General features: G+C 41.1%; 1 protein-coding gene across 4 annotated transcripts in view; it reads right to left on the bottom strand.

Annotated features, from left to right (window-relative positions):
* Positions 1 to 25,393, bottom strand: part of SCAPER (S-phase cyclin A associated protein in the ER) — a 420,138-nt gene that overhangs the window by 78,545 nt on the left and 316,200 nt on the right. For all 4 annotated transcript variants that reach the window (XM_055418057.2, XM_055418061.2, XM_055418059.2 and 1 more), the window contains exon 26: positions 1,845 to 2,077. In XM_055418057.2, the coding sequence (XP_055274032.1) occupies positions 1,845 to 2,077 (233 nt within the window). The remainder of the gene's footprint in view (positions 1 to 1,844; positions 2,078 to 25,393) is intronic.

The following is a 25,393-nucleotide window of genomic DNA, read 5'->3' as shown; positions in this document are numbered from 1 at the left end:
ATTCATGGCAAATAGATGGGGAAACAGTGGAAACTGACAGATTTTATTTTTGAGGGACTCCAAAATCACTGCAGATGGTGACTGCAGCCATGAAATTAAAAGATGCTTACTCCTTGGAAGAAAAGTTATGACCAACCTAGATAGCATATTAAAAAGCAGAGACATTACTTTGCCAACAAAAGTGCAGCTAGTCAAGGCTATGGTTTTTCCAGTAGTCATGTGTGGATATGAGAGTTGGACTATAAAGAAAGCTGAGCGCCAGAGAACTGATGCTTTGGAACTGTGGTTTAGGAGAAGACTCTTGAGAGTCCCTTCGACTGCAAGGAGGTACAACCAGTCCATCCTAAAGGAAATCAGTCCTGAATATTCATTGGAAGGACTGATGCTGAAGCTGAAACTCTAATACTTTGGCCACCCGATGCAAAGAAATGACTCAGTTGATAAGACCCTGATGCTGGAAAAGATTGGAGGTGGGAGGAGAATGGGATGACAGAGGATGAGATGGTTGGATGGCATCACTGACGCAATAAGTTTGAGGAAACTCTGGGAGTTGGTGATGGACAAGGAGGCCTGGTATGCTGCAGTCCATGGGGATGCAAGGGGACACAACTGAGTGACTGAACTGAACAAAGTCTGAATTAGAAATCCTACACTTACAGGGCTGCAAAGCCTCTACTACACTACCTTACTCCCCTTCATGGATCACAGCCTTGTGTAACTCAATAAAGCTATAAGCCATGCCTTGCAGGGGCACCAAAGATGGACGGGTCATAGTGGAGTGTGTGCGAGCTAAGTCACTTCAGCTGTGTCTAATTCTTTGTGATCCTATGGACTGTAGCCCATCAGGCTCCTCTGTCCATGGGATTCTCCAGGCAAGAACACTGGAGTGTGCTGCCAAGTCCTTCTTCAGGGGATCTTCCTGACCCAGGGATGAAACCCACATCTCATTGTCTCCTGCATTGCAGGCAGGTTCTTTACCACTAGCGTCACCTGGGGCAAAACTACAGAGGATCCAGAGGATATCATTGTCCTCTAGAGTTTATACACTTTCTGCATGAGTGCTAAGTCGCTTCAGTTGTGTCAGACTTTTTGCGACCCTGTGAACTGTAGCCCGCCAGGCTCCTTTGTCCGTGGGATTCTCCAGGCAAGAATACTGGAGTGGGTTGCCATGACCTCCTCCAGGAAATCTTCCCAACCTAGGGACTGAACCCTTGTCTCTGGCATCCCCAGCTCTGGCAGGCTGGTTCTTTACTATTAGTGCCACCTGGGAAGCCCCTAAAAGATTCTTCCTTTCCACACCGGGAGTCAAGAGTTCTTTGTCATAGTGAAGAGTTCTGACAAAATGAGGTTACCAACTCAGTGCAAACTCTGGGATATAGTGAAGGACAATGAAGTCTGCCATACTGCAGTCCATGGGGTTGCAAAGAGTCAGACACAACTTAGCAACTAAACAACAACACAATATATTACTAATAATGGGTGCTACAATTAATGATAGCTGTTATGAGTACCTAAAATCTGAACCAAATTTATAAGCAGAGATTATCTGAGATAGGGGAATTCTTGGAAATTCTTTGAGTTGGAAAGAGTTGACAGCAAAACAGTTATAAAAAGCTTAGAAACTACCTATTCTAATACTGAATATTAAATATCAAGAATGACAGATGAGCTTTAACTACACTGCTTTTCATTAATAGGATTTTCCTTCTCTCTATAAAATGTGGTATATTTTCTGTCAGGAATTTGTGGATGGTGTGAGAACAATTGCCATCACACGGGCCCTGAGACTTAAAATTATTTTAAAATAATTGTTTAAACAAGTTCTAAGAAATCTAGAAATTTACCTGATGAGGTCCTGAACTCGACTGTTAAAAGCATCACCTTGTGAGGGTTTGCTTTTCATTTCCTGTGTTGATATTTTTGGTATAGTTGGCTGGCCGTTTCCATCTGGTCGATTGGCAATCAGGCAGTCAAAAACCGCAGCACTGACTTTGAGAAGTCCAGTTGTCAAGCCTTCGAAAACTTGCTTATTTGTATTTCTTCCCAAAATAGCATTATTTTCATCTGGAACATAAACCTAGATGGAAAAAATACAGTATTGTATTTCAATAAAACCACCAAAAATGAACAGAGATGATACGGAAAAGTTCTGGAATCACAAATAATTTTGAAATTCTAGAAGTGCTATTTGAATGCTTGAGTACTGGTTCTAAATTCAGACTGTCAGTTCAAATCTCAATTTTGCGCCTAGTAGTTAGGTGTCCTTGGGCAGGTCGCTACTTCCAATTTTCAATTTTCTCATAAAACAGGGATCATGACATTACAGATAACATAGGGTTCTTGTGAAGACTAAATAAGCTAATAACATAAAATGCTTAGCTCAACCTAAGCATAATAAGCACTCAATAAATATTACTTATTCAATTGAATAAAGTATTAAAAATTTGTATAAACTCAGAAAACAAACCAACTGGTTAATTGATAGCACTGTTACGGGAAGCACACCCATCCTGGTCAGGCGCCACAGTAACCGTGTGTGTGTTTTAGAACAGGAGGTCCTGGTAAGGAACACGGGACTAATAAGCCAGCACTAACCAGGAGAATTCAGGAAAGGTCGAAAACAGACACCACGTGTCCAACCACCTCCCAGAATCCTTCTTGCTGGCAACCATCTTGGCTGAGCAATTCGTGTGTCATTAGGAAGGACTCTGAGTCACAATGACTGGCCAAAGACAACCCAGAGACTAATCCCATCACCATAAAACCCGAGACTGCAAGCCACATGGCAAAGCAGTCCTCCTGGGTTCCCTTACCCTACTGCTCTCCACCTGGGTGTCCCTTCCCAATAAAGTCTCTTGTTTTGTCAGCACATGTCTCCTCAGACAGTTCATTTCTGAGTGTCAGACAAAAGCCCACTCTTGGGCCCTGGAAGGGGTCCCCCTTCCCACAACAGCACTGTTTCTTGTCAAAGAAGATTTTTTAAACATCTAATCTAAATTCCTCTATGAGGAAAAATTTTGCATTTCTTATTACAAAATGGTAAAATATAATAGTATTTCCCCTAATACACAGGGTCATATTGAGCTGCTTACTTATAGTTTACAGGAAGTAATATGGCTGTTAAAAGTTGGACAAGGAGTCAGAACGTGGGCTTGGGTTCCAGCCCCAGCTATATGATCTTAGACGTGTTCCTTAACCTTTCTGTGTCTCAGTTTCCTCAACTGTTAAATGAAGATAATTACAGTATCCAATGAATCAACATATGTGAAGCCTTAGCACAATGTCTGGCTCATAGGTAAACCCACAGAGGTGTCATCTGCTACATCCAAAAAGAAGCAGCGACTGCTACTCTTGTGGTGATTCCTACTATTACCAGGAGTAAACACAACTGGGCACGAACAGCAGCTCTCACAGAGAAGGACGACAGGAAGCACAGTGGTTAGATACGTAATTACCAGGCTGGGGACTCTGTGCCTTGGCATGTGATATTGGCTACTTAAGGGTTCACTCTTCCCAGGAGCAGAGGCTCCTGAAGACCTTGCTACCAAGAAAGGGGCAGAGACAACAGGCCAGAGATGGAGAGGAAGAAAGTTTAAACATGGAATCAGATGGCTTTGTGTTCAAGTTCTAGTTCCTCCCCTAGCAGGTCACATGACTTTAGGTAAATACTTCACATTTACAACTCAGCAAATCACCATAAAGGCAAAACTTTCCTTTTCTTTTACAAACTACATAAAGAATACAAGAAACACATTTCTGGGTAATATCAGGGTTATTCATACATCACAAATTTTCATATTCCTTTCATTTCAAAAACCTTGTACTGATATTAAATATTTCAAATAAAACACTATACACGTGCTCTTAGCAATCTTCCCCTTTTCTAGAAGCATTTTTACCCAGTAATCAGATCTTTTAAAAATATAGTTGAGAATCATGAAGATATTAAAGACTTCTGAGATACCAAAATTAATGTCATTTATTTAATCACCTGCTCATCTAACATTGGAATATCCATTATGTCCATGGTCAAAGAAACAGAGATTCTCTGCTTACTGTAAGGTCATTTAGACCCTGTAGACTCTGATTTTACGAATAAGTGTAGCAAGCTGTGGCTTACTGGTTTACAGTAGAACAAAAAGGACAATATGAAAGAGAAGTGGTGGCCATTTTAGAGGCAGCAAAGTGAAAGTGAAAGTCATTCGGTCGTGTCTGACTCTTTGCAACTCCATGGACTACACAGTCCGTGAAATTCTCCACACCAGAATACTGAAGTGGGTAGCCTTTCCCTTCTCCAGGGGATCTTCCCAACCCAGGGATAGAACCCAGCTCTCCTGCATTGCAGGTGGATTCTTCACCAGCTGAGCCACAAGGGAAGCCCAAGAATACTGGATATGGGTAGCCTATGCCTTCTCCAGCAATCTTCCCGACCCAGGAATCAAACCAGGGTCTCCTGCATTGCAGGTGAAATCTTTACTAACTGAGCTATCACAAAACATGACACTATTCTTGAAGCTCAAGAAAAAAAAGATATAAGAATACTAAAGGCTCTGCAATCTGAGACTCATTGCTTTTATTGGACTCATTTTTTTTGCACTGAAATTATTATTTACTAAAAACAGTGTAACTGTTTATGCTCAAAATGACAACCTTAAGGTATTCCAAAAAAGGCTAAATTATGAGCCACAACTTATTTGGGGGGTGGTGCAGAGAAAAAATGATGAAAACTAACATTTCTTAGGGTTTTCTTCTATGCCAAGTACTTAAGCATTTTCCTTATACCATACCATTTGGAGAAGGAAATGGCAACCCATTCCAGTATTCTTGCCTGTAAAATCCCATGGGCAGAGAAGCCTGGTAGGCTACAGACCATTGGGTCACAAAGAGATGGACACGACTGAGCGACTTCACTGTCACTTTCACTTATACTTATGCCATTTTAGAGGCAGCAAAGTGAAAGTGAAAGTCATTCAGTCGTGTCCGACTCTTTGCAACTCCATGGACTATACAGTCCATGAAATTCTCCACGCCAGAATACTGGAGTAGGTAGCCTTAATTTTTGCAGATTAACATCTCAAAGGTCAGAGGCAGCAGTCAACACATCCAAGTTTCACAACTTATAGTTAAAGAGCTGGGATTGGAACCTGAGTTTGTTAGACTCCAATCCCAAAGAAAGGCAATGCCAAAGAATGCTCAAACTACCGCACAATTGCACTCATCTCACACGCTAGTAAAGTCATGCTCAAAATTCTCCAAGCCAGGCTTCAGCAATATGTGAACCGTGAATTCCCAGATGTTCAAGCAGGTTTTAGAAAAGGCAGAGGCACCAGAGATCAAATTGCCAACATCCGCTGGATCATGGAGAAAGCAAGAGAGTTCCAGAAAAACATCTATTTCTGCTTCATTGACTATGCCAAAGCCTTTGACTGTGTCGATCACAATCAACTGTGGAAAATTCTGAAAGAGATGGGAATACCAGACCACCTGGCCTGCCTCTTGAGAAACCTGTTTGCAGGTCAGGAAGCAACAGTCAGAACTGTACATGGAACAACAGACTGGTTCCAAATAGGAAAAGGAGTACGTCAAGGCTGTATATTGTCACCTTGCTTATTTAACTTATATGCAGAGTACATCATGAGGAACGCTGGGCTGGAAGAAGCACAAGCTGGAATCAAGATTGCTGGGAGAAATATCAATAACCTCAGATATGCAGATGACACTACCCTTATGGCAGAAAGTGAAGAGGAACTCAATGGCCTCTTGATGAAAGTGAAAGAGGAGAGTGAAAAGGTTGGCTTGAAGCTCAACATTCAGAAAACAAAGATCATGGCATCTGGTCCCATCACTTCATGGGAAATAGATGGAAAAACAGTGGAGGCAGTGTCAGACTTTGTTTTTTTGGGCTCCAAAATCACTGCAGATGCTGATTGCAGCCATGAAATTGAAAGACGCTTACTCCTTGGAAAGAAAGTTATGACCAACCTTGATAGTATATTAAAAAGCAGAGACATTACTTTGCCAACAAAGGTCCATCTAGTCAAGGCTATGGTTTTTCCCGTGGTCATGTATGGATGTGAGAGTTGGACTGTGAAGAAAGCTGATCGCCGAAGAATTGATGCTTTTGAACTGTGGTGTTGGAGAAGACTCTTGAGAGTCCCTTGGACTGCAAGGAGATCCAACCAGTCCATTCTAAAGGAGATCAATCCTGGGTGTTCATTGGAAGGACTGATGCTAAAGCTGAAACTCCAATACTTTGGCCACCTCATGCGATGAGTTGACTCACTGGAAAAGACTCTGATGCTGGGAAAGGTTGGGGTGGGAGGAGAAGGGGATGACAGAGAATGAGATGGCTGGATGGCGTCACCGACTCTGTGGACATGGGTTTGAGTGAATTCCGGCAGTTGGTGATGGACAGGGAGGCCTGGCGTGCTGTGATTCATGGGGTCATGGAGAGTCAGACACAACTGAGCGACTGAACTGAACTGAACTGGACTGAAAGCTATGTGCTTTCTCTCACCCCACACCAACTTCCCACTGGCCATCTCTTTTTCCGAGAATTCTGGAGAAACTGTCTCTAGTGGAAGGAGGTGAAAACTGATCATGTGTCAAACACTGCCTGTCTGATGTCTTTTCCATTAAAAGTTCTTAATTAATAAGAACTTCACTCGTGACCAAAGAGCATGAAAATATTTTATTTAAAGACTGTTGGAATAATTATGAATGAAATATACTAAGCCTCTTATTCAGAAACCATAAATGTGGTGCAGGGACCAAATGTCACTTCTTCATCAGTCCCCTAAAATAAGCTCAATCAAGGTCAAGTAAATCAGATATATGTTTACATTATTTTTATATTCTTTGTCCACAGCTGACAACTTTTAATTTTTCTATTCCATTGGGGATTTCTGCTTAATTTTAGAAACACCATTTTACCAGTTTCTTATATAGTAAATGGAAATGGAAAAACTCCTCTAATAATCTGCCAATTATACGAAGAATCCTTGTGGCCTGCAGGAACCAAGGAGCTCTCCTCTTTGTTAGGAACCAAGCCTTCCTTGTTAGGCTCCTCATGGTGAACCCTAGGACCAGGGACCTGAGTCCAAAGGCCCTCATTGTACTCAACAGTCCTTTTTTATTTTTCTCACCCTGATTTCTTATTTTCCAACAGTCTAATCCCTTCACCTCATCAGATTTCCCCCCAAAACCTGTTTTTCTCTCTAATTTCCTCATTTAACATTGATCTTTTCACTGTTGAGGATAGTTTTCTTTTGGTTATAACCTTTGGTGAAGACTTTGTCTCATAAGGACATCATTTTACTCAAATGGTCACAGAAGCTTTCCCCATCCTTCTATACAGATTTTTCTTCTTCTGGTTTAAAATCATTTTACTGCAATGTTTTAATAGGAAACTGACGTTTCATCTAAGAAAGAATTTCAAAACTGCCCGAATTAAGGTATGAAAGGGCTTATCTTCAGTTAGACAAAAGGTTCTTTCTAGTCTTCAAGAATGAGACTTGATAAAGAGAAACTTTAAGGGGAAGGTATCTACACTGTAAAGGATATTCCATTCCGAGCAGTACTCTGTACTGTTGTCTTTTGTCTAGCTGGGTATCACTGTTACTTGCCAGAGGTAAAGTAACTCATGAGCGGCCTGCTCTTTGGGACACTTAGTAGATGAAATGCATATCTACAGTTCTGATATATGCTTATACACTAACACCTGAGTTTTGAACTTCCTTCTAACACTGCTGCTGGGTCAAGGGCACACTGCAAGTTCAGGGGCCTGTCCTTGAGGAAAGGTGTTCTAGCAACATCCTCCCCTCCCCCTACCCACTGTCTATTGCACACCTGGTTTACCTGAGTCTGGAACACATTCCATCCTAGGGTGGGTGGTCTGTGGAGGGCAGGGGAAGGTTACCTTCCCAGCATGCAGCTGTGCGTGTGACTTTACCACCTGCCGGTATATGCCAGGCTTGGCTTGGGAAAAATCAGAGCTATGTAGCTTTTGGCTCCTCTCAGTCTGTCACTTCTGAGGCAGAAATCTAAAAGCCACAGTTTCTCTTCAATGGATGCAAGGTATTTCCTTTAGTATATTTCTTTAGGATACACTGGTGTGGTCATTATTTCACTCTCACAGTAGCAGCAAACTATAAGCTGATTTCATGTACATACACTTATTACACTTCTCCTTCCTCTCAAAAAACATTTGGCCCTCTCAAAATCTGCAGATATTTCATATAGTTTTAGATTTAGAAAGAAACTTAGCATCAGATTTTTTCATTTTATAGTTGAGGAAATCATGATCCAGGGGAGAAAGAGACTTTCCTGAAAAGAAAGAAACCATCAGGGCTGGAATAAGTACTGTTCTCTCAACCTACTCCAAGGAGAAACCCAATATCTACAGGGCCAAGCCCTGAAGCAAAGTGTTTTAGCAAAATTAAATTAAAGGTCACTATCACTTTTAAAAGACGAGCTCATATTCTTTTCTCCCCCCAATACCTCCTACCATGTTTCAAAAACTTCCTACATTCTTTTTTGCAACCCAGAAAGATGCTTTTATTAGTAGCATAAATCTATCCCTCTGTAACATGATTCCATGAGAGACAAAATTAACTTGGTAATCAGTGGTAATACTATCCAACTAATTTTCAGTATTGTGAAGTTGGGTTTAAGTATTTTTAAGTTGTATAATGTGTTCACAATGGTTGGAATATGAATTAAACTAAGAACCAACAGGAGATTGTTTAGAAAGTCAGTGTCAGAGTATAAGAAAAAAAAAAAAAAAAAGGCAAAAAAATGTGGAAGGGCTCCAGCATCAGACACAGGTTTCTACATTGTTGGCACCATTTTACTTCCTTAGCTAAACTGTCTCGGACACACAACAGTCTTTGCACCACTGACATTTTATAAAACATCCATGCTCATGTTACATTATGACATGCTATGCTATAAAAATAGAAGTCATGAAAGATATTTACCCTGATGATTTACTTGGCTTGAAAGCATGAAAAGAAATTACACAGGAATGGCTAATAGTTTTTCAACATTATCTTTTTAAAATTCCACAAGCAATATTAAGACAGTATTAGAGGATGCTGTATTTTATCCCAAATACATTTATATTTTTAATACATTTATGCCTTTCAGACTGCTTATATGTTTTATACATTCAAAATCCTACATAAAATAATTCTAGCAAACTCTATAGTGCATGCCTTAGTGGTCTTGATGGTTGGAAATTTCTTTGTTATTAATGTTGAATTATATCATTCTTCTGTTCAAAAGAACCCCTGGCTTATTATCTTCTGCAAAGTTAAAGTCCGAAATGCATAATGCCCAAAGAGCCCCTTCCTGATATACTTCTTCAGTAATCTTTCTAAATTCATGTGCTATACTCTGCTGGCTCTAGTTCTGTTATCTCTTCTGCCTGGATACTCTTCTAACAGGTATCCTCAAGACTCATTCCCCCTCTTCTGCTAGTTCTCTATTCAAATGTCACCTTATCCATAAGCCTTCCCAGACTACCTCTTTAAAAGTTACAGCCTTCTCTCACAAACCCAATTCCCTTTACTGTTTACTCAACCTTCATTTTTCTCCCACTGCAATGGTCACCTAAACTATTATGTATTGATATTTCCTCTCTCCCCAAGCTAGAATATAAGCTTCACGAGGGCGAGATTTTGTTTTGTTCACTGCTCTGTTCCTGGAGCCTAAAACAACTTCCTGGGCTTCCCTTGTGGCTCAGATGGTAAAGCGTCTGCCTGCAAAGCGGGAGACCTGGGTTCGATCCCTGGGTCAGAAAGATCCCCTGGAGGAGGGCATGGCAACCCACTCCAGTACTCTTGCCTGGAAAATTCCATGGACGGAGGAGCCTGGCAGGCTACAGTCCATGGGGTCGCAAACAGTTGGACACAACTGAGCGACTTCACTTTCTTTCTGTTCCTGGCGCCTAAAACAACACTGGCTTACATAGCTAAGCTATGTCTCTTTGTGACCCTATGGACTATAGCCCACCAGGCTCCTCTGTCCATGGGATTTCCCAGGCAAGCATACTGGAATGGGTTGCCATTTCCTTCTCCAGGGGATCTTCTCTATCCAGGGATTGAACCTGCATCTCCTGCACTGGCAGGCAGATTCTTTACCCACTGAGTCACTTGGGAAGCCTGCTGGCTATGTAGAAGGTGTTAGAAAAATATCTTGTTGAATGGACTTAGATGCTGGTTTTCAATTAAAAAGATATTTTTGTAACTTATTCACAAGTTAAAAATAAAACCAGCACTTAAAAATCACAAATGTACAGTATGCAGTCACCCTGGATGAAGCTGTAAAGCGAGAAGGCAGAAAGGAATCTGCCCATTGCTCCCTTCTCCATGCAGCCTTCCTCTCCTTCACCTCTTACTCCTGCTTCCGTCGCTGCACTCTATGGGGTACGTCTTCTATTTCCCACCTGCCAACTTAAGTCATGTGCTTCATGGCAGCCTCCAAATACCCTCTGCACATTCTGCTTTATTGCAGCACTAACAGCAGTGCATCTAAATGTCTCTTATCTATCTTTTCTGGGCTTTCCTCGAGACTTGGCGCTGAAGGAGACCTGGGTTCAATCCCCTAGAGACGAATATGGCAACCCACTCCAGTATTTCTGCCTGGGAAATCCCATGGACAGAGAAGCCTGGCGGGTTACAGTCCATGGGTTGCAAAGAGTTGGACACGACTGAAGTAACTGAGCAGATAGACACACCCCAATTCTATATCCTGAATATTTCTTGACTCCATTTTGATGGCCATACTTATACTAGTCCAAGTCACCATAATCTTTCTTACAGAGTACTCTGATAATCTAATTGGTTTCTCTGCATTCATATTTGTTTCCTGAAAGTCCATTTCTGACTGCATCGGACATCCTTCCAAAATGTACATTTATGACTAAGGTCAGAAACTTAACTGAACCTACAAAGTCCAGCTTTGAACCCAATCTACTTCATTTGCTCAAATTGATTCCCTTCACTTCTTGCTCACGAGGATCTAGCCTCAATGGCCTTTCTTTTCCACCTTAGGGCTCTCTCAGGAGCTATTCTCTCTGCCTAGATTATCCTCTCACCTCCCTTTCTGCCTAGCTAACAGGCAAAAACTAAAGCCTCAGGATTTTAATATAAATGTCGCTTCTTCTGGAGGCCTTTCTTGACCCTCCTAACTTGGTCAGTTCCCATTTATGCTTTCCTAGTGTACCTTGTACAAATTCTTTTAGCATCTGTCACAACAGTAATCACGTAATTAATCACATGATGACTAATTCCCATACCTGGTAAAACAGAAGCTCTGTGAAGATTGGGACAAATGTGCTTCATACACTGTTCTACCTCTCGTAACTAATGTTTAGTTCCTCATATATATACTTAACAAGTATTTTTAAAAGACTACAAAATTCTTTGAAAATGGTACTATTGTTTATCCCCATATTATAGGTGAGAAAATTGAGTTTTAGAGAAGCGAAGAAATTGGTTCAAAATTAGAAGTTAGCTAATGATGGAGTTAGAATTTGTATCCAGGTAGTCTGATTCCAGAAGCTGGGCTATATCACCTTCTAAGGTATATGAGACAATTATCAGGAGGCATCTACTCTCTTAACCTATTTTTATGACTTTTAAAAAGTTGTGGCAAAATACATGTAACACAAAATTTACCCTGTTCACCATGTTAAAGTGCACAGTTCAGCGGTAATAAACACATTCACATTTCTGTACAACTGCCACCATCACCCATCCCCTTAATTCTTTTCATCCTGTAAAACTGAAACTCTATACCCACGAAACAATAACTCTCCATTCTCTCCTTCCCAGGGCCTCTGGGAACCAACATTCAACATTCTGCCTTTATAATTTTGACTGTGCCAACAAAGGTCCGTCTAGTCAAGGCTATGGTTTTTCCAGTGGTCATGTATGGATGTGAGAGTTGGACTGTGAAGAAAGCTGATCACCAAAGAATTGATGCTTTTGAACTGTGGTGCTGGAGAAGACTCTTGAGAGTCCCTTGGACTGCAAGGAGATCCAACCAGTCCATTCTAAAGGAGATCAATCCTGGGTGTTCATTGGAAGGGCTGATGCTAAAGCTGAAACTGCAATACTTTGGCCACCTCATGCAACGAGTTGACTCACTGGAAAAGACTCTGATGCTGGGAGGGCTTGGGGGCAGGAGGAGAAGGGGACGACAGAGAATGAGATGGCTGGATGGCATCACCGACTCGATGGATGTGAGTTTGAGTGAACTCCGGGAGTTGGTGATGGACAGGGAGGCCTGGCGTGCTGTGATTCATGGGGTCGCAAAGAGTTGGACATGACTGAGTGACTGAACTGAACTGAAGCACCTCATATAAGTGGAATCACACAGTATTTTGTCTTTGTGTGACTGGCTTCTTTCACTAAGCATAATATCCTCAGAGTTCATGTATGCTGAAGTGCATGGCAGAATTTCCTTCTAAAATTTGAAGGCTGAATAACACTCCCCTGTATGGATACACCACAGCTTTATTTATCCACTCATTTATTGATAAGCATTCGGGTTTGTTTCCACATTTTATCTACTGTGACTAATGCTGCTATGAATATATGAATATCTTTTTAAGATTCTGATTGCAAGTCTTTTTGGTATATACTCAGAAGCAAAATTACTGGACGGTATGGTAATTTTATTTTTAGCTTTTCCAAGAATTAGTTCCTTTGGACACTTTAAAGAAAACACCATTTTCTGCAATGGTTGCAACCATTTTACATTCGCATCAGCAGTGCACAAGGGTTCCAGTTTCTCCACATCTTCACCAAACCATCTGTTTTTTTAAATCTTTTTGCCAATGGCCATCCTTATGAATGAATATGAGTATTTCATTTCCCTAATGATTACTGATGTTGAGTATCTTTTCATGTGCTTATTGGTCATTCACATATCTTCTTTGGAGAAATGTCCAAGCCTTTGGACAATATTTTAATTGGGCTTTATTTTTCTGCTGTTGTCACTGAGTTGCAGGAGTTTCCTATATATGCTAGATATTAATCCCCTATCAGATAAATGATTTGCAAATATTTTCTCCTAGTCTGAAGGCTGCCTCTTTATTATATTCATAGTGTCTCTGGATGCACAAATTAAAAAAAAAATCATTCAGTCCAATATGTTTATTTTCTTTTGTTACCTATGCCTTTTGTGTCATATACAAGAAATCACTGCCAAATCCAACATCATGAAAGCTATGCCCTATGTTTTTCCACAGGTTTTATTACTTTAGCTTTTATATTTAGTTCCTTGATTCATTTTTGTCTTAGAATCCACCTGCCAATGCAGGAAACACAGGAGATGTGGCTTTGATTTCCGAGTCAGGAAGATCCCCTGGAGAAGAAAATGGCAACCCACTCCAGTATTCTTGCCTAGAAAATCCCGTGGACAGAGGTGCCTGGTGAGATATAGTTCATGGGGTCCAAGAGTTGGACATGACTGGGAACGCACACACATGCACACTATTGGATTACTGTAGTTTTGTAGTTAAATTTGCTTGTTGACTCCGTATCCTGCCACTTTGCTGAATTCATTTACTAGTTCTAACAGTTTTTTCTTTTGTGTAGAATCTTGAAGGTTTTCTACATATAAGATTATATCAGGAAAAAGCAATGATCATTTCTTCTTTTTCAATCTGCATGACTTTTATTTCTGTTTCTTGCCTAACTCCTCTGGCTAGAACTTCAGTACTATGTTGAGTCGAAGCAGTGAGTATGGACACTGCCTGTTTTTGATCTTAGGGGAAAAGCTTTTAGTCTTTCACCACTGAGCATATTGCTTGCCATAGATTTTCATACATGAACTTTATTATGTGAAGATACTTTCCTTCTCTTTCCAGTTTATACAATGTTTTCTCTTGTGACACAAAATGGTGCTGTATTTTGTCAGATGCTTTTCTGCAGCAATCGAGCGCATCGTGTGTATTTCATCCCTTCCTTCTGTTAAGGTGGTGTAATGCGCTGACTCCTGTTGTATGTTGAACCAAGCCTGAATTTCAGGAATAAACTGCACTTGGTAGTGGGTATAATCCTCTTAATATGCTGCTGAATTTGGCGTGGTAGTATTTTCTTGAGGATTTTTACATCAATGTTCACAAGGGATACTGGTCTCTAGTTTTATTCTTTTGTAGTGTCCTGACTGGCTTTCATATTAAGGTATGCTGGGCTCATAGAATAAGTTAGGAAATGTTCCCTTCTCTTCATTTTTTTTTTTTTTAAAGTCTGAGAAGTACAGATAGTAGTTCTTTAAATGTTTGCTAGAACTTTCCAGTGAAGCCATCAGGTACAGGGCTTTTCTTTAAGAGTTTAAATTGCAGATTCCATCTCCTTAGTTATTGGTTATTCAGATTTTCTATTTCTCCATGATTTAGTCTTGGTAGATTTTGTGCTTCTAGGAATTTGTCCATTTTATCCAGGTTATCCAAGTTTTTGGTGAACAACTGTTCACTGTACTTGCTTACAATCCATTTCATTTCCGTAGAATTGGTAATAATGGCCTCACTTTCACTTCTGATTTTAGTAATTTCAGTTTTCTACTTCTCCTCAAAAAAAATTTGTCCACATACCTAAAGGTTTATTAACTGTGTCAATCTTTTTGAAAAAAATCAACTTTTGGCTTCATTATTTTCTATGTTGTCTTTCCATTCTTTATTTAGCTTTTTCTTCTCTAAGCTATATTATTTTCTTTAGGTTTAGTTTATTGTTCTTTTTCTATTTCTTTAAGTTGTAAAGTATGTTGTTGATTTGAGATATTTCGTTTTTTTAATACAAGCCTTTTGAGCTGTAAAACTCCTCCTCAGCACCACTTCTGCTGGTTCCCTTAAGTTTGGTACTTTTTTCAATTTAGCTATTATGAATGATGCTGCAGTGAACACGAGAGGGCAGATAGCTCTTCAAGATACTTATTTTAGTATCTGGATATATACCCAGAAGCGGGATTTCTAAATCATAAGAATTAAGTATTTTGAAGTCATTTAATTTCTAGTGGACATTTAAAGGACTTTCTGGAATACAGCCTAGTAAATGGCAAGAGACCAACACAGCCTAAATAAAAGTCAAACAGAACAGAAAAGAGTATTTCATTTGCTGTGATGGAAGTGTCAGGAGTGAAAAGAGGAAGAGGTACAATGAGGAGAATAAATGTGCATCATAAACGAAATGTTGGGCTTATACATACCTGCGTATCTAACTAGGTCCTATGATGATCTGTAAGGCAGCACAGAGCAGCAAGGCAAGACGTTGAAAGAATGCTGGATTATGAAGCTCAAGAAATACGACTGGGTGAATTGGCTTTTTTTTTTTAACTCTTAAAAATAATTACAGATTAATCTGAAATTGAAAATAAAAGTATAGAGTAGTTCTATATGCATGTCCCAGTTTCCTCCAATGATAACATTTTATAACTATTGTTGTTGCTGTCATTAAATCATGTCTAACTCTTTGTGACCCCCTGGACTGTAGCCTACCATACTTCTCTGTCCACGGGATTCTCATTCAGGCTCTTGGTTGGACAACTGATTTTTTAAATTATATCTTTGATGTCTTGGGTATCACATTTTAAGACTCCGGGTCTTATTTAAATCGTGCATTTTAAAAGGCCTTTTCTGAGACTGTGTTGCAGGGGGCCGAGGGTACCACCTTGTAACTGTCAGGTGGGGACAGAAGTGCAGGTTTCCCAGTGGGCCTTCATTGACACCCTTCGCGGAGAATGATGGCCTATGATTGTTGGGTGAGAACAGGAGTTCAGGCTCCTCACTTAGTTCTCTACTGATACCCCACTGGCTTGCTGGTTTGGGGAGGGAGAGGTAGATGTTATTGCGCCCCAAATGGCCTCCATAGGAGGGTTACCACTGGAAGGTGTAAGGGTGGTGGGACTTGTTACTAGAGGAAGGTGGTAAGTCCTGGCATCCTATTTGGCCCTTTCTGATCCCACTCTGGTGACAGAGAGAAAGAGGGAGTCTTACTATTTCTGCGTGAGGTGATTTCAAGCTCTCAGTATATGGGCTGTACTGACCCTAGTGGGAGGCTGTGTGGTCTCTAAGTCATGTCCAACTCTTTGTGACCCCATGGACTGTAGCCTACCACACTTCTCTGTCCATAGGATTTTCTAGGCAAGAATACTGGAGTGTGTTGCCATTTCCTTCTCCATGAGATCTTTTTGACCCAGAGACTGAACTTGCATCTCCTGCTTGGCAGGTGGATTCTTTACCACTGAGGCACCTGGGAAGCTCCCTGGTGGGAAGAGAGGGGCTAATCATTGCTGCTGCTGTTAAGTTGCTTCAGTCGTGTCCGACTCTGTGCGACCCCATGGATGGCAGCCCACCAGGCTCCCGTCCCTGGGATTCTCCAGGCAAGAACATTGGAGTGGGTTACCATTTCCTTCTCCATAATTACTGCTAGGTAATGATTAAAATCCCAGCTTTCCACTCAGCATTCTCTGAAACCACCATGGTAGAAGGGCACAGCCTGAGTGCTTAACACCTTCTTAAGGCCGCTGATTCTTCCAGAGAGTAATATCCGCTGTCACTATGTAGGGATTTTTCTTACAGTGGTAACAGAAGTAGTGAAAGAGGCAGTAGGGAGCGTAATAGCAGTTAACATGAGCACTTGACAATGCGAGATGCCAATGCTAATGGCTTCACTCAGTTCATCTCACTTATCCAAGCCAGGCTTCAGCAATCCGTGAACCGTGAACTTCCAGATGTTCAAGCTGTTTTTAGAAAAGACAGAGGAACCAGAGATCAAATTGCCAACATCCTCTGGATCACTGAAAAAGCAAGAGTTCCAGAAAAACATCTATTTCTGCTTCATTGACTATGCCAAAGCCTTCGACTGTGTGGATCACAATAAACTGTGGAATATTCTGAAAGAGATGGGAATCCCAGACCACCTGACCTGCCTCTTGAGAAACCTGTATGCAGGTCAGGAAGCAACAGTTAGAACTGGACATGGAACAACAGACTGGTTCCAAATAGGAAAAGGAGTATGTCAAGGCTGTATATTGTCACCCTGCTTATTTAACTTCTATGCAGAGTACATCATGAGGAACGCTGGGCTGGAAGAAGCACAAGCTGGAATCAAGATTGCCCGGAGAAATATCAGTCACCTCAGATACGCAGATGACACCACCTTATGGCAGATGACTCTTACGCAGATGTACTCTGCACAGAAGCTAAATAAGCAGGGTGACAATATACAGCCTTGACACCACCCTTATGGCAGAAGACTTCCCTAGTGGCTCAGACGGTAAAGCGTCTGCCTACAACGCAGGATACCCGGGTTCAATCCCTGGGTCGGGAAGATCTCCTAGAGAAGGAAATGGCAACCCACTCCAGTATTCTTGCCTGGAAAATCCCATGGACAGAGGAGCCTGGTAGGCTACAGTTGATGGGATCGCAAGAGTTGGACACGACTGAGCAACTTCACTTTCACTTATGGCAGAAAGTGAAGAAGAACTAAAGAGCCTCTTGATGAAAGTGAAAGAGGAGAGTGAAAAAGTTGGCTTAAAGCTCAACATTCAAAAAACTAAGATCACAGCATCTGGTCCCATCACTCCATGGCAAACAGATGGGGAAACAATGGAAACAGTGTCAGACTTTATTTTCTTGGGCTCCAAAATCACTGCATATGGTAACTGCAGCCATGAAATTAAAAGATGCTTACTCCTTGGAAGGAAAGTTATGATCAACCTATATAGCATATTAAAAAGCAGAGACATTACTTTACCAACAAAGGTCCGTCTAGTCAAGACTATGGTTTTTCCAATAGTCATGTATGGATGTGAGAATTGGACTATAAAGGAAGCTGAGTGCCAGAGAATTGATGCTTTTGAACTGTGGTGTTGGAGAAAATTCTTGAGAGTCCCTTGGACTGTAAGGAGATCCAACCAGTCCATCCTAAAGGAAATCAGTCCTGAATATTCATTGGAAGGACTGATGCTGAAGCTGAAACTCCAATACTTTGGCCACCTGATGCAAAGAAATGACTCATTTGAAAAGACCCTGACGCTGGGAAAGATTGAGGGCAGGAGGAGAAGGGGACGACAGAGGATGAGATGGATGGATGGCAGCACCCACTCAATGGACATGAGTCTGGGTAGGTTCTGGGATTTGGTGATGGACAGGGAGGCCTGGTGTGCTTCAGTTCATGGAGTCGCAAAGAGTCGGACACCACTAGACGGCACTAAACACCACTAAGCGACTGAACTGAACTGAACCCAGATGGTATCCCCACACAGCAACATTGTTACTCCTGTTTTCAGACAGAAAAGCTAGGGTTTGCTGCTGCTGCTGCTGCTAAGTCACTTCAGTCGTGTCCGACTCTGTGTGACCCCATAGACGGGCTGTATTAGGGTAGAGTCAAGATTTCAATCCAGGCAGTCTCACTGCTAAGCCTGGGCCTTAAACTACTTTACAATACTACAGTGAGGATTAATTAAGATGACATGTGAAAGTGTTTGAAAATTACAAAGCACTAAACAAGTGTGAGGAAATTTTTATTACCACTTTTCAGAGTACTCTGACAAGTGACCACAATTAGATAAATGAAAATTCAGGTTTCATCCAATGCTAATGAATCATTTAAACACTGTCTCCCATTGTAGCAGCTACCCAAAAGACAATGTTTCGTATTCTTCAAAAGCGGCAAAGCTCCTCTTAATGAAAGTTTTAAAGGTAGAACTTTAGGGAAATATATGTACAGACTATTTTCCCATAGGTCTTTTTACATTTTGCACATATAGAAATGGTAGCTGAGTTTTGGGTTAATCTCTTTAGATAGGTTTAAATAAAAGATGTGAGGAGAGAGATGTTACAGATAATCACTGAGCCATGTTACCCACTTTAAAGGAAGGCGATTAAGTTCTGGAGGAATCCCTTAGGTTACAGAAAGAGTTGTATGTTGATCATGAAGCAGACAAATTCATGTGAAAAAGGAAATGTCTGTCATTCACATTTCAACTATATTTGTTTCTTTTTTAAATTTATTTTAATTGGAGGCTAATTACTTTACATTATTGTATTGGTTTTGCCATACATTGACATGAATCTGCCCTGGGTGTACATATGTTTCCCCATCTTGAACCCCCCTCCCACCTCCCTCCTCATCCCATCCCTCTGGTTCATCCCAGTGCACCAGCCCCGAGCATCCTGTCTCATGCATCGAACCTGGACTGGCGATTCATTTCACATATGATAATATACATGTTTCAATGCCATTCTCCCAAATCATCCCACCCTCGCCCTCTCCCACAGAATCCAAAAGACTGTTCTATACATCTGTGTCTCTTTTGCTGTCTCGCATACAGGGTTATCGTTATCATCTTTCTAAATTCCATATATATGTGTTAGTATACTGTATTGGTGTTTTTCTTTCTGGCTGACTTCACTCTGTATAATAGGCTCCAGTTTCATCCACCTCAGTAGAACTGATACATTCTTTTCAATGGCTGAGTAATACTCCATTGTGTAAATGTACCACAGCTTTCTTATCCATTTGTCTGCAGATGGACATCTAGGTTGCTTCCATGTCCTGGCTATTATAAACAGTGCTGCAATGAACACTGGAGTACATGCGTCTCTTTCAATTCTGGTTTCCTCGGTGTGTATGCCGAGGAGTGGGATTGCTGGGTCGTATGGAAGTTCTATTTCCAGTTTTTTAAGGAATCTCCACATTGTTCTCCATAGTGGTTGTACTAGTTTGCATTCCCACCAACAGTGTAAGAGGGTTCCCTTTTCTCCACACCCTCTCCAGCATTTATTGCATGCAGACGTTTGGATAGCAGCCATTTTGACTGGCGTGAAATGGTACCTCATTGTGGTTTTGATTTGCATTTCTCTGATTATGAGGGATGTTGAGCATCTTTTCATGTGTTTGTTAGCCATCTGTATGTCTTCTTTGGAGAAATGTCTGTTTAGTTCTTTGGCCCATTTTTTTATTGGGTCATTTATTTTTCTGGAATTGAGCTGCAGGAGTTGCTTGTATATTTTTGAGATTAATCCTTTGTCAGTTGCTTCATTTGCTATTCTTTTCTCCCATTCTGAAGGCTGTCTTTTCACCTTGCTTATAGTTTCCTTTGCTGTGCAGAAACTTTTAATTTTAATTAGGTCCCATTTGTTTATTTTTGCTTTTATTTCCAATATTCTGGGAGGTGGGTCATGGAGTGTGATTTATTAATCCCCTGCTGTGATTTATGTAGGAGAGTGTTTTGCCTATGTTCTCCTCTAGGAGTTTTATAGTTTCTGGTCTTACATTTAGATCTTTAATCCATTCTGAGGTTATTTTTGTGTATGGTGTTAGGGAGTATTCTAGTTTCATTCTTTTACATGTGGTTGACCAGTTTTCCCAGCACCACTTATTAAAGAGATTGTCTTTTCTCCATTTTATATTCTTGCCTCCCTTGTCAAAGATAAGGTGCCCATAGGTGCGTGGATTTATCTCTGGGCTTTCTATTTTGTTCCATTGATCTATATTTCTGTCTTTATGCCAGTACCATACTGTCTTGATGACTGTGGCACCCTGAACGTGCCCGATCTCATCTAATCAACTATATTTGAAATGACATTATAATTCTCTAAAGCACATGAGCTTACGATACTTTCTTTTGTTCATTTATCAAACATTTTCACAATACTACATCCTAGAGCTCTGTGATAAGCTCAATGGATGAAAATAAAAGCAGTCTTGCTTTCAAAAGTTCATAGGTAAGTAAAGACTAATTAGAATTCCATGCAGCAAGTACAATCCCAGAAGTAATCTCCATGAGGACTGGCACAAGGAACACCATGAGAAGGAGGTAACTCCTGAGCTGAGTCTCACCGAAGAGAAGAGCTTAGTGAAAAGAGCTTGGTGGGGTGGTGGGGGGGCGTAGAATATACAAAAGAATACAGCGTGAAAGAAGGCCTGGAAGAGTGCAGACACTCAGAGAGCTGCAGGTTGCTGGGTGCAGCCAGAGCAGCCAGAAATGAGACTATAGGATCACACGCCTGGTATGCTTCACTAAGGATTTTGGCTCTTAATCTTAAAGGTGATGGGTGAGCCAAAGAAGGATTCATTTTAGACACAGGACTCTTGTCATAATACGGTGTTATGGTAGAGATTAAAACTGAAGGCAGGGAAGGCGGCTCCTGTATTGCTACAAATGAGAGATGATGGAGGCTACAGAATAATATGATTAATTGCATATTTGGTGAATGGGGAGGAAGAGGAGTGAAGGGGGAGTATGGTTTTAAAACATTCCCTAGGTTTTTGGCACAGACGGTAGTGTTATTTAGCAGGATGGTAATGAGGGGAGGACAGGCCCAGTTTTTGGCATGCTAAATTTCAGGAGGGCTTCCCTGGTGGCTCAGAGGTAAAGAATCCACCTGCCAATGCAGGAGACACAGGTTCGATCCCTGGGTTGGGAAGATCCTCTGGAGGAGGGCATGGCAACCCATTCCAGTATACTTGCCCGGTGATTCTGTGGACACAGAAGCCTGGAGGGCTACAGTCCATAGGGTCCCCATCAGACATGACTTACCAACTAAACAACAATAGTAATACAATAAAGCTGATGATGCTGGCATTTTACAAATGATAGCTTAACATTTGGCAACTTGGTCAAGAACACATGCAGGGATGAAACAGAGAAAAATACAAAAGTGCCAGTTTCAGGATGGGTATTCTGATCCAACATAGAAGCCACATATTCCCAAGTTAATTATAGGCGACAACAGGTAGTTTTCAGAAATATGTCATTTGTTTTTCTAAAAATACCCATCAAACATCTATCAAACCATATGTGAGATGCACAATTAAAAACAGGTTCTGGTCTTCCTTTTTCACACCATTCATTGGGGAAAGACATCCCTGCTGACATTTCTCACTTCATGCAGTAAACCTCAAAGGAAGGGACAGGAAATGTGATTTGACAAAAGTCTTCTAGACAGTCTGATCTGCATGCCCACAGCTTTGATGAGACTTCTTTCAGGAAGGCAGGTCATTTCAATTCAGTCAGTGCTTGTCAAAGTGCCTCAGGGTGCCCGACACAAGGTGTGGAGGCAAAAGGGATGGGTATGAGGCTAGCTCCCTCCACTAACTTTGTATGTGACCTTGCATGAGTTATTTAACCTTTTTAAGTCTGTTCTCTCACCTGAAACTTGAAAAGGCTGGCTGTATGAGAGAGTCCTTAAAGATCTTTATAGTTCTTGATATTTTATGATTTGTTGACAAGCAGGTCTAAGGATGCTGAATTGGACATTCTTTTCTCTATATCTGGCGATTTTCAAGAGCCCATTCAAGTGTTCCTTCCAAGCCTCCTGCTCCATTCCCACTTGCCTAATTTCTACTTAGCTTCAGCTTTCAGCAATTCCTCAGTGAGTCCTTCTCCAACTTTCCTCTTAGGAAGGAATCTCTCCTTCCTCTGAACCTTCAGAACATCCAGTTCTTTGCTCTGCTTATGGCACTCTTTGCTTTGGCATTCGTGTCTCATTTTACAAGACTAGAGGATGGCAAACATTTTCTATAAAGGGATAGAGAGCAAATATTTTATGCTTTGCAGTCATGCAGTATCCATCAAAACTACTCGATTCTACCACTGTAGGGAGAGAACAGTCATAGGCAGCAAATGAGTGTGGCTGTATTTCAATAAAACTTTATTTACAAACAGGTGATGGTTTGGCCTATAGGTCCTAGTTTGTGAGCTTTGCATTAAGACTATGATTTCTTGAAAGCAAGTTCCACACCATACTGTCTCCAATTTCTTGTGATGCCTAGTATAACATATTTTTGCCTAAAGAAGGCACACAGTAAATGGAATAAACTACATATGCTTAAAACAGAAAGAGAGAAAATCAATAGCCATTCCCTCTATGTTATTCATATCAACAACAAAAAAAGGGAAAATGGATATAAAACCATATAAAGATGGTGTACAAGCCTTTTCACCCTTCAGTAATGTAATCAGTGTCTTTACACTGCTGCCTCTTAAACAGTACTTCTCCCCTTCTAAAACTAGGGCAAAAAGTTAAATTTCCCTCAGCTTACAGTGCCAAAAGCCAAAGACCCTTCTGTATGGAAACAAAGGCACATTTCTCACAATACTTGTTTTGAAACATGTCAGGCTGTTGGAAAAGCCAAAGACTATTAAAAAGTGAACTATACTCTTTACCTAGATTCACCAGCTGATAGCATTTTGCTATACCTTTAAAGGCACATTTTAAAAATAAATTTTACTGTAAACTTCACTATTTTAATAAAGTGTATCTTTCAGTAAATTTTCACAGATTATGTACTTGTGTAAGACCATCACGATAGAGAACATTTTCAACAGCCCCCAAAGTTCCCTTTGCTCCTTTGAAGTCAATATCCTTCAATACCTTCAGTATTCTAGGCAACTACTGATCTGTTTGGTGTGTCATGGATTATTCTGTATTTTCTACAACTTCAAATAAGTGGAATCATACAGTAGGTAGACTTTTGAATCTGGCTTTTTTTTTCTGAATAATTCATTCATGCTGTTCAGTGTATCATCAGTCCATTCCTTTTTATGGCTAGATATTATTCCACTGTGTGGATATACCACAATTTGTTTATCATTATCTCCTGTTGGTGGATATGTGTGCTGTTCAAGGATTTTAGTTATTTATGAATAAAGTTGCTAGTGTCATTCTTGTACAAGCCGTTTTTGTGCAGAAACGTTTTCATTTTCCTTGGGTAAATAGCAAGGAGAGACACTGCTGGTACGTGGGGCTTCCCACGTGGCGCTAGTGGTAAAGAACCTGTCTGCCACTGAGGAGACATAAGAGACATGGGTTCGATCCCTGGGTTGGGAAGATCCCCTGGAGGAGGTCATGGCAACCCGCTCCAAGATTCTTGGCCTGGAGAAGCCGGTGGACAGAGAAGCCTGGCGGGCTACAATCCACAGGGTCATAAAGAGCTGGACATGACTGAAGTGACCTAGCATGCACGCATAGGGCTAGTATGTTTCTGAGAAACTGCTTAACTTCAACCACACTTTTAAAAGCAACAGGATTTGTTCAATTATATTGTCAAGATTCAAGAGAAAGCAAGTTATCATTCAAGAAACAAAACTACATACTGAAGTGTGGTCAACTTTAAGACTCTCATTTGCTGCAGTCAGAGGTGTTAAGGAGAGCTAATATTACTGCTTTTTTCTCTCTGAACAGACTGCTTTCACAGGTGAGAATGAACTAAGCAAAAGCAGAGGCCAAACATAAAGAATGCTTTTAGTCTATTTCCAACATCTCATAAAACCCCAAGAGGACTGGGAAAGGGCAGAGCAACAGGAACTTAGCTGTGTGTATGGCCATGTTAATGTCTAGTATTCCTGTTCTCTTTCACTTACTAGAAGAGCCAGAAGGCTTTCTGCGTGATGCCCTACTGTGTCTGAGGACAAACATAAAGATGTAGGGATGTAAGCTTCAGGGAGACAGGAAGAGGGTGCTGAGAAAGGCCCAACAGTTTCTCTGTATTCACTCTTCTGTTAATAATTTCTGCTCACCCCCTACACCTGACCCACTAGCTGTCTCTTTTTCCCTTCATTCTATATCCCCTTCCCTAGATCGCCTGTTTCCGTTTCCTTCTCTTTTTGGGTCCCACTTGCCTTCCTTTTCAGTTCAGTTCAGTTCAGTTGCTCAATTGTGACCGACCCTTTGCGACCCCAAGAATCACAGCACACCAGGCCTCCCTGTCCATCACCAACTCCCAGAGTTCACTCAAACTCATGTCCATCGAGTCAGTGATGCCATCCAGCCATCTCATTGTCGTCCCCTTCTCCTCCTGCCCCCAATCCTTCCCAGCATCAGAGTCTTTTCCAGTGAGTCAACTCTTCGCATGAGGTGGCCAAAGTACTGGAATTTCAGCTTTAGCATCAGACCTTCCAATGAACACCTTCCTTTTAGATCCTTCCATTTTCTCTCCTTTCTGAGTATGTGTACAAATGTGCATGTGTATGGTTCTCACCTTTGCTAGGTTTATTTCAGGCTTCTCTTCTTCCTCACAAACAAAAACTACCAAGATTGTATCTAGACTTGATGTTCTTGCTTAGTTGCCCAGTCCTGCCCAACTCTTTTGTGACCACATGAACTGTAGCCTGCCAGGCTCCTCTGTCCATGGGATTTCTCAGGCAAAAATACTGGGGTAGGTTGCCATTTCCTTCTCCAGGGGATCTTCCCAACCCAGGGATCAAATCCATGTCTCCTGCATTGGCAGGCAGATTCTTTACCACTGAGCCACCTGGGAAGCCCATCTAGACTTGACAGATTCAAAGAAACAGAACCATTCCCTTGCAATTGTTGGTGATGGTCTCTGTGCTTTTCATCTACAGTAGTTTTCTCCCTGCAACTAGAACATTCTAT

The sequence above is a fragment of the Moschus berezovskii genome, chromosome 21 (genome assembly GCF_049115385.1).
Source record: "Moschus berezovskii isolate FMDL1 chromosome 21, NW_MosBer_1.0, whole genome shotgun sequence".
Classification (NCBI taxonomy): Eukaryota; Metazoa; Chordata; class Mammalia; order Artiodactyla; family Moschidae; genus Moschus; species Moschus berezovskii.
Note: the sequence above shows the minus strand (reverse complement) of the source record. Positions and strands in the feature narration are given on the sequence as shown.